Source organism: Lathamus discolor, chromosome 3 (assembly GCF_037157495.1).
Source record: "Lathamus discolor isolate bLatDis1 chromosome 3, bLatDis1.hap1, whole genome shotgun sequence".
In the NCBI taxonomy this organism is placed as follows: Eukaryota; Metazoa; Chordata; class Aves; order Psittaciformes; family Psittacidae; genus Lathamus; species Lathamus discolor.
The window spans coordinates 11,111,016-11,128,693 of NC_088886.1; the positions used below are offsets into that span (position 1 = coordinate 11,111,016).

At 41.3% G+C, this 17,678-nt stretch overlaps 1 protein-coding gene across 1 annotated transcript in view; it reads left to right on the forward strand.

The window, feature by feature from the left end:
• The window catches only part of PIK3R3 (phosphoinositide-3-kinase regulatory subunit 3), a 32,663-nt gene extending 15,555 nt beyond the window's left edge, over positions 1–17,108 (forward strand). The window contains exons 3-10 of the mRNA XM_065673448.1: positions 2,239–2,337; positions 3,811–3,991; positions 4,480–4,605; positions 5,364–5,506; positions 6,680–6,856; positions 7,694–7,768; positions 8,147–8,317; positions 9,750–17,108. Of these exons, the coding sequence (XP_065529520.1) occupies positions 2,239–2,337; positions 3,811–3,991; positions 4,480–4,605; positions 5,364–5,506; positions 6,680–6,856; positions 7,694–7,768; positions 8,147–8,317; positions 9,750–9,951 (1,174 nt within the window). The 3' untranslated portion in view covers positions 9,952–17,108. The remainder of the gene's footprint in view (positions 1–2,238; positions 2,338–3,810; positions 3,992–4,479; positions 4,606–5,363; positions 5,507–6,679; positions 6,857–7,693; positions 7,769–8,146; positions 8,318–9,749) is intronic.
• Positions 17,109–17,678: the final 570 nt, after the last annotated feature.

The following is a 17,678-nucleotide window of genomic DNA, read 5'->3' on the forward strand; positions in this document are numbered from 1 at the left end:
TTCTCCAGATACAGAGAGTCTTTAAAATAGAGAAAATTAGTTCATTCAAAAGAAAAATGCTTCTGAATATGTTAATAAGGGTTTGTAAGCATACAACTCTGAGATGCATGCAGTTCTGCAAAATTTCCATAGGAGGCTTGCTCAGAATAAAGAGTTTCATTCTTATTTTTGGTTTCTTTAACATTTGGTTGAATTTGCATGTGTGTTAATTTCTATTACATGTTGGTATAAAAATAGCTCTTACAAATGCTAACCATCACCAGCTATACTAAGCAAATGATACAGATGCATAGCAAGTAAGATTTACCTCTTAAGAAAACCCTTTTCTGTGTGCTTGTGAAAATAGATGGGTTGGGATAAGTTCAGAAAATGAAGTGCCAGGTTTTATATACTTCATTGCATAAAAGAACGGAAGTGTCCAGTTGTCCCTTTCTCTCTTAAGGCACTTTTGAAGAGTTTACATTTGGATCTGTAATGGGAAACATGAGCATGCTGGGAATGTGATCAGGAATTGCTCAAACTTGTGCACATAATTCTTTGAAACACTTTGCCAGGTAGAGGCAAGAAGAACATGTTTGCCACAGTAGTTCATTGACGTTCTGAGAAGGAAAAACAAGTTCTCTTATCTTTATTGTACCACCCGTATCTTTATAAAGCAAACCTGCATAGATCTTGCTTTTGAAGGGCCTCAGCAGTGATATTTTTCTGATAGAGATTAATTCTAAATTGCAGTAAAGTGACAAAACCTGATCCCAAACCCCACTAGGCAGGGTTTGTTTAAAACTACTCAATACTGGTATCAGTTTATTGACTCTGGATTTGTTCTTCAATTAACAGTGCACGTGATGGCAGGAGCTAATGCAGTACAAATCACATTGAGGTGGCTTTATTAAATTAAAATGTGATACACACGCATGTAAAGATGGCATTATTTACAACCCTAATTTGACAGCCAGCAGGTACGAACTGCATCAAGCTGTCAGGGCAGGAGCCATGTCTTCTTCAGTCAAGAACTTGTGCTGAAAATGTTGCCATGAGCTCCAGGGTGCAACTCATGGGCATAAGCCCAAGCCCTTAGTATCTCTCCATTCAAAAAGGAGAGAGCTGTTTGAGTTAACTGTGGCCAATGTGTAAAATATTCTGAGAGGAGTAAGTGGATACGCACTTGATGCTTAACAGGAGTCAGTTTTATGAACAGAATGGTCTTCAGGTAGCTGAATCAAAACTAAGGCTATTTTGTAATACTTTAGTTCCTTAATATTTGAACAAAAAAGCTGCTGTTGATTTTTCTTTTTAAGATGCAAGAAGGCTTCCTACCTCACTTAGATAATGCTGAGGCTACTGGATAAACTTTAGTTTCCAAATTATTGTATTCAAATTTGTTTAGTGCCTCTAATCCTGTAGGGAGCTGTTTATAAAAGTGAGACGTAGAATCTGAGTGAAATAGTTAAACCTGGCAAGACACTTAACCTTTCAGATGAAATAATTTTCTTAATGCTTACTGGTACTCACTTTAACTAAACTATTTCTTCATTTGGCTTAAAGTTCTGTACTGAGTATCCTTTTGCTTCAGTTGTAAATAAGGAAAAGTTGCACTGAAGCTAGCAAGGTTGTAGCGGTTTAAAACTACTGTAAATAAGATCAGAGTTAAGCCAATAATGAGTCTCTTGAGACTAAAACTGTGCTAAACTCTAGACACCTCTGAGCTACGATGCCAGAGACCATTTCTTAAGAGGTCAGGAGTGGCTTCTCAAAGGGCACCTGTTTCCAGTGTGGACTTTAAAACCTGAGCAGATTACAGGGAAAGGTTGTGAACTCTGAGACACAGCTGCTACTGTTGCTTAAACAGAGACTTCTTCCTAAGTGGCTGCAGCTTCCGAAGTTGACTGCAGCTGCTATTTTTTAGTTTAACTACGCAAGTTCAGACTTGTTTTAGATGGCCTAAAAGACTGGAGAGTCTGAGTGTGAAAGAGAATTGCCTGTTATTTTGAAGACTGAACTCTTTATGCATGTTGGTGTTCCTGCCTCCAATGCAAAGATGTGGCAAAGATGATCCCATCCCTGGCAGTTGTCAAGGCCAGGTTGGGTGGAACTTTGAACAACCTGGTCTAGTGGAAGGTGTCCCTGCCTGTGGCAGGGGTTTTGGAACTAGGTGATCTTTAAGGTCTTTTCCGACCCAAACCATTCTATGATCATGTCCTTAGCACTTGTAATTTTACCTTTCTTTCCATTCTCCAGGGAAGAAGTAAATGACAAATTACGAGACATGCCAGATGGGACATTCCTGGTGCGTGATGCATCAACCAAGATGCAGGGAGACTACACCCTGACATTACGGTAAGCACTGAGCAGTTGTAGTCCGCGTAGGAAACCCCTTAGTAGCTAGTCGCTATACCAGTGACAGCAGTGGCTGTGTAAAGCTGACATGGCTCAAGTTGAGAGATGTTCTCAAAGGAACTGCAGATCACAGAATGAACAAACAAATAGCCAGGTCTGGTAGTTGGTTCTGTTCTGCGCGTTGAATCCTGTCGCTCACCAAATACTACTGTAATGATCTCTGTGTAGATTAGATGGGACTCAGGGAGGAGAGCTACTCAGTAGTGCTTCGTAGTTTCAGAATTGCTGAGGTAAAAGGTACTTATAAACTAGGTCCTTGATTAACAGGAACGTGTTGAATATCAGCAAGCAGCTCTGGAGAACTGAGCACAGTGTCTTTGTAAAAAGCGGGTTATAACTAGATGATCTGTAAGGTCCCTTCCAGTCAAAACCATTCTGTGATTCTATGACATATTGAACTGGAGCCATGTTGCTTTCTTCATTAAAATTGTCTGCAAGTGGCAGACTTCCCAGAGCTGCCCCAGCTCTGTCTACTGCAGTTAGGCAGCCGACCTCATGTGACTAGCTGCTGGTGCCTTGCCCAGCCTGTCCAGCCACTTCCCTCTGCCAGACTCCCAGAACTGGTTGTTAGAGGCAAATGGGCAAGGTGCATAAGCCACTGCTGCTGTAGCACACCTTTGGGAGTTACTATGATACAGTAGATATTTGATCTTGCCGTGAAATTCTGTTGTCTAATGACAGGTTTGACCCCAAGGGTGTAGTTTAAATTTGACTTTGACCTTGAAGTTCACAGCTTGTGTTGTCCAGGTTTGGCATGATTTGGTTATTTTGCTGAAGGCAGATGTCTTTGGGAACCAAAATTGAGAGTGCAGAAAGGACAGGATATTTTCTAAATAGTCTGCTGGTTAAAAAAAGGAAGAAGTAAGCACTATATTTTTGGAAACCACTAGAATGTATAAATCTGGATTATGTAAAGTCCTAAACTTACAACCATCTTGTAATCCTCAAAGGGTTTTGTTTAGGTTTGTGTATCCTGTATTAGCAGCCATAACTCAAAAGACTTGTTAATCACTATATAAATGTATACTCAGTTGTATACTATTAGTGACCCCAAATTGCAGGAAATTGTGGGTTTGGGTTTTCATATGGCTCCTCTATTTGGCCTTCAGCATAATTCTTTTCCCTTGCAAAACTTCTGGCAATGCTAGGTCTTAAATACCATAAGCTGGCTCCAGAATGAACACATAGGAAGAGATTTACTTTGGGCTTTGCTCCTGTTCAAATAATATCTGATCATAATTCTGTGTGTATTGACTCTTAAACTACCTAATATGTGCTAGTATGTAAAGAATCATTATGAAGTGTACAATGTCAAAGCCACTTGCCCAGGAATTTCACTGGTGTCTTTGTTAGCAGCCTTAGTGTTGAAGAGGGATAGGAGTAAAACCTCTAAATGGCTGTGCCGCTTTACAGGAAGGGTGGCAACAACAAACTGATAAAGATCTACCATCGGGATGGGAAATACGGCTTTTCTGATCCACTGACGTTTAATTCAGTCGTGGAACTGATCAACCATTACCGCAATGAGTCTCTTGCTCAGTATAACCCGAAGCTTGATGTGAAGTTGATGTATCCAGTGTCCCGGTACCAGCAGGTAAGATCTTCATCAGGCCCCAAAAACTATTAGTGGAGACAAGAAAATTGCAAATGTGTATATAATGTTGTTTTCTGTATGTGAAGCGTGATTTATTTTTAACTGAAAAAAGTGTTTCCATATTTGAGCTCACTTTGCTCATAATAAGGGGTACTCTGATATTTTAACTTTAGATTCCGAGCAATTTGTTTTTCCTTTCTCCAACAGAGGTTAGCCATCCTAGAGCTAAACTGTAGTGTGTTTTTGGAAACACAGTACTTTGGCATAGTTCTTCATGTCCCATAATTTCACTTCCTACTGTCTGCAAACTGAGGAACTTCTTGCATGGAGAAAGGGGGGTTTTAGATGCAGTGTTTTTGTTGTGTAGAAATCTGATTATAAAAATTATGCTAATGTAAGATGCAAATGTGCAGAAGTGGACAAATGAATACTCTGAAAGAAAAGCTGCTTTGCTTGAAGACTTCTTAATGGCTTTTTGTATCACACAGGATCAGTTGGTGAAAGAAGATAATATAGATGCAGTAGGTAAAAAGCTTCAAGAATACCATGCTCAGTATCAGGAGAAGAGTAAAGAGTATGACAAATTGTATGAAGAATATACTAGAACATCACAGGTTGGTTCTACTTTAGCTATCTGTAGAGTCTGTTTCTTGTTACTTAAAAGGTAAAGAAAGTTATTTTGACCTGTTACAGCTAATAAAGGCAGTCCAAGGTCAGAAAATGCAAGGGGAAAAACTTAGTAAATTGTGGAATAGAGCAAGGTGGTTTCGGTGAATATTAGTTGTTGTCAGTAGTCCTAGAGCTATGGTCTGTGGCAGGAAGAGGAGCTGAACTTTGTAGTATAACGTAGAGTGGTGGTGAAGGCCATCACCTGCAAGCTTTGACTGCAAACTTCTTTCTTGGCTGCTGAGTATTTCCAGCTGTTGTGTGCTGTAGTGAGAATTGTAGAGGGGCTTGTCCAGGTTTTTTTATAAAGACATGTTCAAATCAGTTACCAGATATTATGAGTTAAGGAAGTGTGAATACAGTATTTGGACTGCTTCTTGTAAAATAAGTAGCTCATGCATGGGGAGGAGGTTTGCTGGCAGTTTTCCTGCAAACTAAGATGGAAAATATGACTAAAATATTTGAGGGGTTTGCAGCCTAATGGAGAGCATCATGTGGGGGAGGAGGGTAGACTTACAGGGAGTAAGTCTTCCCTGTACTTCCCTGACTGTGCTTGGATATTTGACTAAATTTAGCTGATTAATCGTGTTTTGACTTGGGGGTGGGGGAAGTTCATCTCAGTCAATTTTAGGGAGCATAATTGAATCTTGCATTGTGTATTGCCTCATTCTTGCATGAACAAATGATGGACTCTTTCCTCACATAGGAAATTCAGATGAAGAGGACTGCAATTGAAGCATTTAATGAAACTATTAAGATATTTGAGGAACAGTGCCACTCACAAGAGCGATACAGCAAAGAATACATTGAGCGGTTTCGCAGGGAGGGAAACGACAAAGAAATCGAACGGTAGGCTCTCCAGTTGTACTTGCTTATAAGGAAGAACAAGTGTCCCCACTGGCACTCCCATGAAATTTTTATTAATATTGTATCATATAAATCACTTAATAAACTCAATCTTTTCTCTGAGACCTTCCCCCAAGGTGTCTGGACCTTCAGTAAAGCCCTGTTCTGTTGATGAATTGCATTGTAGACAGAAGAGGTGGGAGATCTCTGGATTATTCTCTGTCTTGACTTCAGTAAATCAAGCTACTGTGATGAGGACCAGGAGAAGATCAGGAAATAATGATTAAGTTTGCTTATCCCACTTCTATTTGTATTTGCTCAGAATATAATTCCAGAAACCCTTTACTTGCAAACTGTGAAATGTACATGGATCTGGTAAATCTTATAGGCAATAATCAGTTTTAATGATTTCCAAAGTAGATCAGTATTTAATTGTCACTACTTGTTAGTGGATAGTGGTCATCTAACAGACATTCAGTAAGGGCCTCATTTGAAATTGCCATTCTATGAAGATAATAGAAGGAAAAGATGTGTGTGTTCTGGGTCTTTGAAGAGATGCCAGATATAATGCCTAACTTGACACAGTGCTTCCTGAATCATGGTAAGGTAACCTTAAGGAGATTTTCAGACTGAAAGCAGTCACCTATAACAATCTTGTTATATGATTGTGGTGCTACATTCTGACTAAAGATCAATTAACAGGGGAAATATGTGATTTTCCTGAAATGTACCAAACCTGCAAACTTACCTTGAATAAAGAGACAGGCAGCATTGCTTCCTGGTAGCTCTTGATCAGTAATTGAAGTCTGCATTTGAAGTCTTGCTAGTATTCATACCTATGGTGGGATTGCATGACTGATATACCAAAAAGTGAATCTGACAGTGAGGGAAAAATCTGTTCTAGCTCACCTTCCTAGAGAAAATTTGTTCCTGCGTCTCTGCCAGAAGGAAATATATTAAGGTAAATGGAAGGTTCAAACTATGTAAAAAGGTTGTAGGCCTTCTGGCAAGAAGTCTTTTCTGCTGCTCTTACAGTAATTCTCAAGTTAAGATGAGGCAGTCAATTGGAGGGGTTGCTATTATGGTAGTTTTTGTGATACTGTTATGAAAGTGCTACTGTTAAGGGTCGGTCCTTCTAGATTGGTTTCAACTCTCAAATATTACTCTTGTTTGCAGGATCATGATGAACTATGAAAAATTAAAATCACGCCTGGGTGAGATCCATGATAGCAAAATGCGCCTGGAGCAAGATTTGAAGAAACAAGCTCTGGACAACAGGGAGACTGATAAGAAAATGAATAGTATCAAGCCTGACTTAATTCAGCTCCGCAAAATCAGAGATCAGTATCTTGTGTAAGTAAGCCTGACCTGTACCTCAGAAGAGTGTTTCTGATGAACCTGATCGATGACTGTTTCCACTGCAATTTAATTCTCTTTTCATAACCAAAGTTCTGTGCGTGCTAAGGTACTACATTCTGGCATGGGATGTCTGAGCAATTGGTTGGCCTTTTCATGACTTCATTAAAGATTTCAAGAGCCTGCCACAACTGGGTGCACATTCTGTAACTCCTGTAAATAAAACATTTAATGTAAATGAATTATAAATTGAACCTGTTCCTACTAATACAACAGAGGTTAATATTTTTTGTGCTGGGTGTGGCAGCTGTTGCTCACACCCACCCTTGATTTCACTGACACCCCTTTTATACAGATCCTGAAGTCCTTGGGCTGGAGTCAGTGCACAAGAATTCTGGCAGAAGACAGAGGGGAAATGCTCTCAAAAGGTGGTCTTAGGTTAGAAGAAACCAATGGCAATACCCATTTGGTTTTCCCAAGAGAAACAGGCAGCTGTCACAACTTGCATTCCACTTCTTTTCTGGACTGCACTGTGCAGAGGCAGTACCTCTTCCTCAGCTCAACAACCCTCTTCTTTCTCCATTAAAGAGGTTACTTCATGGCTTCTTTTTGCTGTGTCCACTAAAGGAGGCATCTCAGAAGATGGTGCAAGGAAGTGCTTTTATGGAATCTATGGTCTTTCTTATGGCTTTTGCTGCTGGAGAACTAACTAAGCCCCAGACTGTTTTGTTGTGTCATCTTGTGTCTAAGCTTCAGCTTGCTCAGTAAAAAAAACACCCAAACAACCATACATGTACTCTAAAGTAATGTATTAATGCTTTCTTCTTCTGACAGATGGCTCAATCACAAAGGGGTGAGACAGAAGCGAATAAACGACTGGCTGGGGATCAAAAATGAAAATATTGATGAGTAAGTGTCACTATACATATGATTTTACTGAGAAGTGTTCCATTAATAAGTATTTTCTGTTGTGGGGATCAGTAATACGAAACATGAGTTCTCTCAGTAAAGGACTGTAGAAAAAAGAACTGCAGAAAAAGGGAGAAATTCCTGGGGGGAACTTTGTGACATGAGGCAGCAACTTTGCTGAAACATAGAGGATTAAACAAAGTTGGAACAATCAAGCTGATAGTTGAAGCCTTTAATATCTGTCCATTAGGAGTCTGACCTCCCAGTCTGGATATGTTCTGGTATTTCTTTGACTGACTTCTCCAGAAATAAATCACTCTGTTTATTAACTCCTTTACTGACCACTGCTTAAGTTAACAAATTTTATTTCTGCTTCAGCACATACTTTGTGAATGAAGAAGATGAAAACCTGCCACATCATGATGAGAAAACTTGGTTTGTCGGAGATCTCAACCGTATCCAAGCAGAAGACTTGCTCTGTGGGAAACCTGATGGAGCATTTCTAATTCGTGAGAGCAGCAAGAAAGGGTGTTATGCTTGTTCTGTGGTGTAAGTCTTATTTTCCTTCTCGTTCTAACTACTCAATTCAGAAATCTCTACCACAGCTCTTTATTTTGGAGAACAAAAGCCAGGCATAGCCTAGGCCTACCTGTTGGAATGTGTTGAGTGTTTGCAGGAAGACTAGCATGGTAGAAGCTTTGTTGCAAAAGAATGTGCTTTGAATGTGCAGTAACTGTAGTCTCTGCAGTCACCACAGTAGCTAGTACAAAATTCTGAAGTATCCCAACTTGAAGCTCTACAGTCTTACATAAATTAAGGCCAAATTCTCCCATATTCTTCTCTGACAAGGAACACATGGGAAGAAGGTAAATGGGTCTGTAAAGCTGTTGTATCTTCTGTTCTCATTTTCAGACATGCCCAACTGTAGATCTTGTGTGTTTAAAGTAACAGTGAAGCTTCAGAGGAGACATTATTTGTGAGCCATTTTTTTTTATGACATTCACATAGCCTTGCATTGATTTCTTGTGTTTCTCTTCATTTTATGCTGGTGTAATGGAGGTCAGAAATACTCTGATTCCATTATCTAAAAATCCTTCAAGCCTGCTCTGGAGTGCAAAATGGCTTTCACTGATTTATTTCACATGAAGTTAATTGCTTCTGAAAGCAAGTCCCAGAAATGAATATGTGAAGGTATATGACCTCAAAGTGACTGAAGATTGTAGTATTTGCTATGTTCAAGATACTGTTTGTCACTGTCACTGAAGTGACTCTGCTCATCAGATGGTTTTGCTTGGTTGGTGTTGTACAACAAGCTAGGAAAGGGCTGGCATAATGTAACCTGTTCCTACATGTGACTTGGATTATAATAGGCTCCAGTACAGGGATAACATAATACTCAATCTTTCTGGCACATAAGTTTTTTCTAGCAGCTTTGGAAATACTGTGTTGCAGTAACTGCTTTGCCAAGTTAGGGACTCAGTCGCTATGACTTAAGATAATGAACCAACTTGAACTCGTGCCGTGCTTCACATTAAAAAAATGCACACTGAAGCCTAGTGCTGCATTTCATTAAATGCTCTTTAGGCCCTAAGAATTTGTGGGCTTTCACTGCTTCACTTAGTGGAAAGGTATCCAGATAAGTTGTGCTCAAAGTCGTGGCTGAGTTTAGGTGCTTATCTTCATGGTTAAGCTCTTGACTTTTTTTTTTTCCCAAGAATCATTTGGAGAGCAATGCACTAGGAAACTGTACTGCTGGGGTAGAAGAGGCCTCTTATGTGGATTATTATGCAAGAGTGTTTAATCGTATGCCCTGAAGCACTGTTTCTTCGCAGACTATATTAATCTCCTCTACTGGCATCTACTGGATCCTCCATTATGTAATTTAGGGACTAGCAGGGTTGCTATGTTAGTTAATTGTTAATAGGCTGTCACTTTGGGTTTGTCCTTGGATGTTAAACTCTCCTGTTTCTTTTCCTTGCAGAGCTGATGGAGAAGTGAAACACTGTGTGATCTACAGCACTCCGAGAGGTTACGGGTTTGCGGAACCGTATAACCTGTACAGCACACTTAAGGATTTGGTTCTTCATTACCAGCAGACATCCCTTGTCCAACACAATGATTCCCTAAATGTTAGGCTTGCCTATCCTGTCTACGCACAGATGCCCCCCTCTCTCTGCAGGTAAATTTTAGGGAGGAGGAAAGTGTTGGCTATCTTGGATTCTTTTCTACAATTTTTATTAGAACTTGGAGGGCATTCTTTCTCCTTAGACTGCTTGTTTTGCACAAGAAGTGATTCTGTGAATGTGAATCAAAAAGAGGCCTAGCAGCAACAAGATGACAACTTGGGTGTAGGTGTCCTGGTGCTACCTTAAAAGCTCAGCTGTGCTTTTACACTGATACTTTTGTTTCCTTATGAGGGGAATAAACTCAACACAATGCATACAAAAATACTGGAAGCAAAACATCGTTTTATGGAGATAATTTTTTGCCAGGCACCTTCAGTGGAACCTTCAGTGGAACTTCTGATTGCATTTTGTTTTCTCTTGTTCTTGTAGAGACAATTTGAAGCCTCTGTTTGAGGCATCAGTAATGTCTTTCAGTCTTAAACTCCCAAGAAACTAGGGGGAAACTTTACCACAGCAATTCTTCTCTGTTAATTTTAGCAGCTTCAGTGCGATTCAGCCGAACTTCCAAAAGGGGGCTTGTCTCGAGGTAGCATGGAATTTGGTGAGAGAAGACCAAAGGAATTATGGGAAAGCTTCAGGCTTTTAATTTAAGCAGAAAAATGCTTGTAAAGAAAAGTTGCTTTATTTTTTTGCCAACAGTAACAAAGTTTTGGTTTCAATGGCACTAGGTCTTCACTCAAAAGGAAACATTTGTAACCAAACTGAACACACCAAAACTTTGTTTGTTGCTAGATGGAGCACTTACAGGGAAGGTTGCATTAGCATCTGCACATACTCTCTACACCAAAACTTGAAACAAATAAAAGGAAAAGCTAAACATTGTGTGGCTTCAAAACACTAGATTTGTCTGATCTGATGTAATTGCTTACTCTCCTCTTTCTTCACCCCCTTTTCCTCCCATTCCTTAGCTTGGGATTCTGTTTTCAGTTTTTAATGATACTGTGCTTCAGAATGTAAACCAGAATGAAGCTTGCACTCACCTGTTGCAGTTCTCTTGCTGAACAATGACAGACTCTTGTAACACTTGATTTTGGTATAAAGAGGTAGGTGCAATCGAATGCTTCTGGATGGCTTATTGCTCCAAATTCTTTCATGAGGTGTAGTCATTTCCAGTTGCACAGAAGTGAGCATGCTAATTATAGATCTCTTCTAATTTATTGTTTGAAAGCTAGGTTCTGAACTCTCCCACCACTGCAGCCAAGCAAGATTTTACACTGGTATAATCTTAATTCCCTTGTAGTTATTGGACATGATGCAAAACACACAAAGAGAGCTATACTCCTCAGTTACTGGATGCCTGGTACCATCCTTTGACAAGGGCAGCTGTCAGATACTGGAGGGAGTAGTCCTGCGCTTCATCAAGTACCACAACTCATCCAATAAATCCCCTCACTTGAAAGTATACAAAGCAGCTTATTTCCATTCCTTAAAGCTTCTAAAATGAAAAAGAGCTAAGTTTGGCAAACTGAACCACTTGGCATGAAAGCACAACTGGCAAAGTAATTGTTCAGTGTGCAACCTTGAAGGTTACTTTTGTTCCTATTGCTGGAAGCAGTTCCTTTGCAATGCACCCATTGTGCAGGACAGGAAGCAGACAGTCATGCAGGTCTGAGAATGCTGTAGACCTATTTCTGACCTTGGGACTGATTTCCTGTCCAAATGTGGTGGGTTTTCTTTTCTGTAATGCCTGGGCAGCAGTGCTAGGCTTGTTGATGCTTAATGTTTACACTAGAAGTATTATTTCTATGAATGCCGTGACTTTGCAAGCAGGGAAGTGACAAGGCTGGAGCACTGGCAGCCACTGCAGGAAGGGTAGTCTGGTTGCCTGGTATGCCTGTGAGATGTTTTTTTGCACTAATAACCCTGACTCATCCCAGGCACTTTCTAATCAGCCAGATTTGCAATCTTCAGGCAAAGAATTCTGTAGATGCCACTTTTCTAATTCCATGAAACACTACAAAACTTAACCAAAACTTTATGCAAGAAGAAGAAAATTCATTCAAGCTGCTTCGTCAAAGTGACCCATGTCTGTTTGCGTGCCCTTCTCTACCACTTTCCCAAGAAAAGGAAAACTGAGACACAGCCTTTGCTCTTAGTGAAAATCTTGAATGGATTCCTCAGTGGTATATGAACATGGAAATTTTTCTTTTTAAAGAAACTTGCCCTACCTCTTGGATAATTTGCAGTTCTAATCTGGTAGCTGTAAAGCTGTCATTCTCACACCTCTTATGTATCTCGTGTTCCCTTAGTGCTGGGCTGAGTCCAAATGCCTGATGAGGAAAATCAGTTCAAAGGCACAAATGATAGCCAGGTGCCTCATGCCTTTGGAAAAACCTGTGCAAGAGGAGTGTCTGTTTTCTCTGCCCTTGTGATCTGTCTGGGCTCTCCCCTTATTTGCAATGTGAATATTTGAGGCTGATGGGGCACTTATTTCTGATCCCTGCTTTTGTGACAGAGACAACCTGGCTGAAGTTTCACATCTGCCCCATTTTTAGGTAGGGTTTGGTTCTGTTTTAAACAAACGCAGGTCTGGTTTCAGGCTCATAAATCCTGGCACACCCTCGCAGCACTGACAGCAGCAGGATAGCAGAGCGGGGCTGTTTGAAGTTCCCCCACTGTGGAATCTAACTGATCCTGTGAGGTCTTGGGCCAGGCTCCGGCCCCATCTCTGCCAAGGTAAATACAATGTAATTCCATTGGCGTCCGTGAAGGTAGCTTCGTTTTATAGTGGTGTGAGTAAGTTGGGATTCTTGGCCCCTCACTCTCCGAGATCTCTCTGCTGATCACAGGTGATGTATTTGCTGTGAATGATGCACTCAGAGCCAATAAGCCATCTTGAAGCATTCTTTGAAATTCTGCTTTGCCCAAGCCTTCAGATCAGGGCTATGGGCAGACTAAGCCCACATTCCTCCTATTTGGCTCTATTACCCTCAGCAGTCTCTCTGAGGCTGTGTTTTGCCGCTCTATCTCTCTGTATTTGGTTTTAGGCATCTGAAGTCCCAGCTGCTCCTATTGCTCCACTTTGACTCTCGTGCTATTGCACAGATTCTTTCTGCAGCCTTTTTGCACTTGCAGAGCAAGTGGAAATGGGTGTAAAACCAACTGATGTGTAGATGGTGTGATCCATGGGGTAGGGGCTTGGTCCTGTTGCACTCATTGTGCTCAGCCTATTTCTGTTTGTTCAGTAGTGTTAGAGCTGGGAGAAGCCCCGTGGCTTCCAGGAGCTGCTCTACACTTGCATGACTGAGAAATCAGAAATAGGCTTGTGAGCTGCAGAATTAGACCCCAGTAGGAGAAGCAGCTGCTAAACCTAAAACAAATACAGGAAATGTGGATATAAAGACAACACACAAGAACTCAAGCTCTTTTAAAACAGTAAGATGTGAGAAGGTTTTCATTTTAAGAGTCAAAGCGTCAGGAGGAAAGGGGAAATAGTCTCACTGTTGTAGCAGCTGTCTGTTACCAGAGTGCAGTTAGAGTACTGATCTCATTGACCCATATTGTATTAAATATATATGTAGAATTAAGTAACTTTTTGCACAGTGTTAAATGGGGGTGGGGGGTGTTGAAACTCGAATATGCACAGTTTCTTCTAATCTGTTTTGAAGTATATTTGCAGGGATCAGGGGTGATTCAGTATTTTGTATCTGTATGGATGGAAATCAGGTCTACTTCCACAGTTGCCATTGGCCCCATTGCATCAGCCACCAGTGCCATGTTTCTGAAGTCAGTAAGTTACAAATCTTTTCCCACTAGTTTCCTTCTTGGTTACAAGTCATCTTAGCATGGGAAGAACCAACCTAGAAACAGAGGGATGTCCCAGCAGACACTTCACTGCTATGTGAAGCAATAACGTATGGTTGTCCACCGTCCGGTAATGGAGTGCTCTAGATGTGGGGGTTGTATTTTGGGGTTTCTTTAGTTGTCAGGAGCAGCAGATTTGGTCTCTGCTTCACACCATTGGTAGTTGCAATCTAGAGTTACATCCAGCACACCCCTCTGTCTTATGCCAAAAATAAAATGCTCTTTCCACACCCATCTCTCTTGATGTGGCAGATGGTCAAGTTTTCCATTTAATGTGATGGGCCTGATTCTTTTCTCACTGACACTAGTGTAAGCAAGACTTCCACAACCAAAAGCCATTCCCAGGAAAAGAGTTTGTATTTAATCATACCTGAATTCTAGTCACAGCAGGGCAAAAATCAGTTTGTCCTTCACAGAGCCAGGCAACTGTAATAGGGACTGTGGAAATTGATGTTGACACTTAGTGCTGTTCTGGAGAGGACAGGGGAAGGAGGAGGGTCTTGGTTGTCCCAAATCCTGGCCTCTCTGCAGGCTTAGGTAGCACTATGTCTGTAATTGAAGGCTGCGGCTGTTTAGAACAGCAGAATTGCGATTGGAGTGTCACACCTTGTAAGTTTGGAAAAGCCCCTTCTTTGGTACTTGAACAATCTTGCTTCTGTTTTTGAATGTCTGTTTATTTTTTACTTTTGTTACACTAACAGGGAATAAAAATCTGAAATGTTAGTGAGTCTTGTATGCTTGCTGCATTGTGCAGACATGAAACAGGTACTGCTGGTGAATCAGGAGGGGTAAGAGACAGGTTCAAAAGGCAGTTTTACAAAGCACTATGATGGGTTGGGGGTTGTTTTGTTTAGACCGTATTTAAAATCAGGTTTTCTTAAGTATGGTTTCCTTAATGTTGATTTGCAACCTCTGCTTTTGGAATAGCAAAATCAAAATAACATTCCTGAAGAACAAAGATGCTGTGAGAGGAGGGGGATTAGGCTTGCTCAAATTCAGCTTTAATGAAGAGGAAGGGTCAGCATCCTAAAGCATCCCTCTGGTTGTAGTTTGATGAAGCAGCAGACAGACCATGAAGTAGGACCTCTGCCTTGAACCGCAAAAGAAAGAGGAGATGCCAAAGCAGACCCTTCCCTTTGGAATAATCAGTTGTACGCTCCTTAAATGTGCGTGCAAGGAGATGGTTAGGAAATCAGTAGAAGTCCTTAAGAGTTACTCCTCTTTCTGTATCAGAAGGGAGCTTGCATTGCTGATCCCCTCATTTCCCTTGGCACAATGTGTGCAGCCAGGAGAAGGGAACCGAGTTACTAGCCTAGATAAACATGGGCCTGTTCATGAAGCAGCTCGGCTAGTTAAGTACTGCATGAGGAGTAGCTTTGGATGGGGTTAGATGAAGTTTGTCCAACATTTTTGTGAATCTTGCATTCTGTGGGCAGAAATATTTTCCACCAAATGGCAAGGGGGAGAAAAATCTCTCTTGAAATCTTTTTAATTCCTTCCTGTTTGTTCACAGGGGCAGATAGGGAGCTTTAGCTTGTTAACTGTTCAGGTCATGACAGTGCTTGAAGCGCTGGTCTTTGGGGCTAGCTCCATACAAGTAATGCAGAATTAGCATTTTTTTAAATTGCTATTGGCATAGACTTAATGTATTTTAAGACGAGACTCAGCATTTGTTCTAAAATTTGCCTTTAAAAAGTATCATGTGAGCTTCAGAGGCAAAAAAAAAAAGTGAGAACGGGCCTTTTTTGATTGAAAAAAATGTCTCTTTGATCAACCTGTATTAGAGAAAGCAGCTTTAATTTGATGCCCCCCTCCACCACCTTCCCTTGGGATTGCTCCTGCGAGATCAGCGTTGGCCAACACAGTACTCAGCAGCGCTGTATCCATGCACTTTCCAAGTGGTTTTAGCCAAGAGGCTTAGGATTGTTTGGAACGATGATTGCATCCAAAGACAAAAAAAGGCTCCAAGGGTGCAAGGGTGAATGCCACCCCCCCAACCCCCCAGCATTGGTCTCATTGCTTCAGGGGAGTTGTAGGATGCTGGGGCCAGCCACAAGCTGCCTCTGGGTCTGCGTTGGCTATGGTGGGGGTTCATGTTTGGTCGGCTGCTTGGGGTTTTGGTCTGTTTTGTTTTTGTGAGTAACTTCTACATCCAGCAAAGATATGTTTGAAGAAACCTGTTAATTTTGTATATCTGGCTGTTTATTGCACCACAGGATTGTAATGGTCTGCATCATCTGTGTGTGTGTGCGTGTGCGCGTGTGTATATGTACTGTATGTATATAGATATATGTAAAATATATTCACGTACACATTTATATGCATTAGCTGTAAGTGGCACTGCCCCTTAAAAATAAAACAAAATTCACTGTTAGCACATTCTGCCATGTGTTGAGGCAGAATTGGGTTTGTTTTTGTCAAATGAAAAGGAGTTTATTGTGTTCATCTTGCATATGTGCTTCTGAAATGCTGAACTCTGGATTTCCTTGGGTGGGGGTGTCCTACTTTGTTTGTAAACCCAATTGAATTGGGATGTTACTTGCTGGGACAAAGCATTCAGCTTTGGTCCAAGCAAAGGTTTAGCAAAAGAAACCCTCTTGCTCTCCTGCACAGCACGGGGAGCACTTGCACGTTTCGGTAGCCCCCCATATCCCCCTGTCCAGAGCTGATGTGCAATGGGTGGTGTTGGTACGTGTCCCTTTGTGAGTGGACTCTTTGTATAAGGTGTGGTTCAGTGTAAAGCATGAGTGGGTGTTTGATCTTGTATCGAGGGCTGAAATAACAGCACACTCCTTTGTATAACCTTTGCATTAATGTTTCTGCTTTTCTTTGACTTCTATTTTCTTTAAGGGAAACTGCATCTGTTAAGAACCTGCTTCTCCAGAAGCTATCGAATTGTTTTGTTTTCCAGATGAATTCCAGCATGTAACTTTGGTACTCTTGTTTGTTATTTGTGTAAAACCTGTTCTTCTGTCGTTTATGGTGTAGTCAGAAAAAAAAAAGGAAAAAAAAAAAAAAAAAAAAGGAATTCATGTAGTTTAACTTTTAAAGAAAAGAATCAAACTGCTTCATAAGGAAACCAATTGTATGTTAGTGTTTTCAGACAAGTCATCCTGTAGTTCCTAGCTCAGTAATGCAACACTGTACTTGTCACCAGGTGTGTTACAACTTTGCTGTACTTTCTTTTACTAGATGGTTGGGCTTTTAAATCCCAGACACTACGCATCCTGGGCCTACTTGCTCTAGATCAAAAAAAATGCAATAAAATGTTGCAATAAAGCACATTGACATGTAATGTTTTCGAAGGATGTACTGACGGCTGTTTCTAATAAATCCAGAACTGCAGCGTGGTCAGGCTCTCGTGGTGTTAGCTGTGTTTGTGTCTCCTGGCTGTGAGGCCGTGAGCACCTTCTTTAATAGAGGCTTTAAAGAGTCTTGTAGAGGTCCAACTTGCTGTAAGCAGTAGCTGAAGCAGCCAGGCCCCAAAACCCTCTTGGGGCCAAGGCAAGGGAGAGCTACATGTAGCACGTGAGCTCCTTAATGGAGCCTTTCCTCTGTTCCTTTTACAGCATTTTTAGAGAGAGCAGGAGCCATCAGCAGCATTCTTGCATGCCTCATTGCCTCCTCTGCCACCAGGGAAAGCCACGTTTGGTGATGCTGCTCCTGGTGCTGGGAAGGGGAGGGAGGGCTGGAGCAGCCTTCTGAAGGACCCAGCTCATCCGGATGCATTGGTTTAGAGCCTTGATTTTGTAGGAGTGTGGGAAATCACAGTTTGGTTTCCCAATACCATGAGCACCAGGCAGGGGCCACTGAAAAGTCAGTGAGTTTGTGGGTGGTGGTACTGATCTTCCTCAGTTTCAGCTGGAGGTGTTAGCAGGAGCGTCATAGCATGCTCCCAGTGCTGCAGTGATGTACAGCTG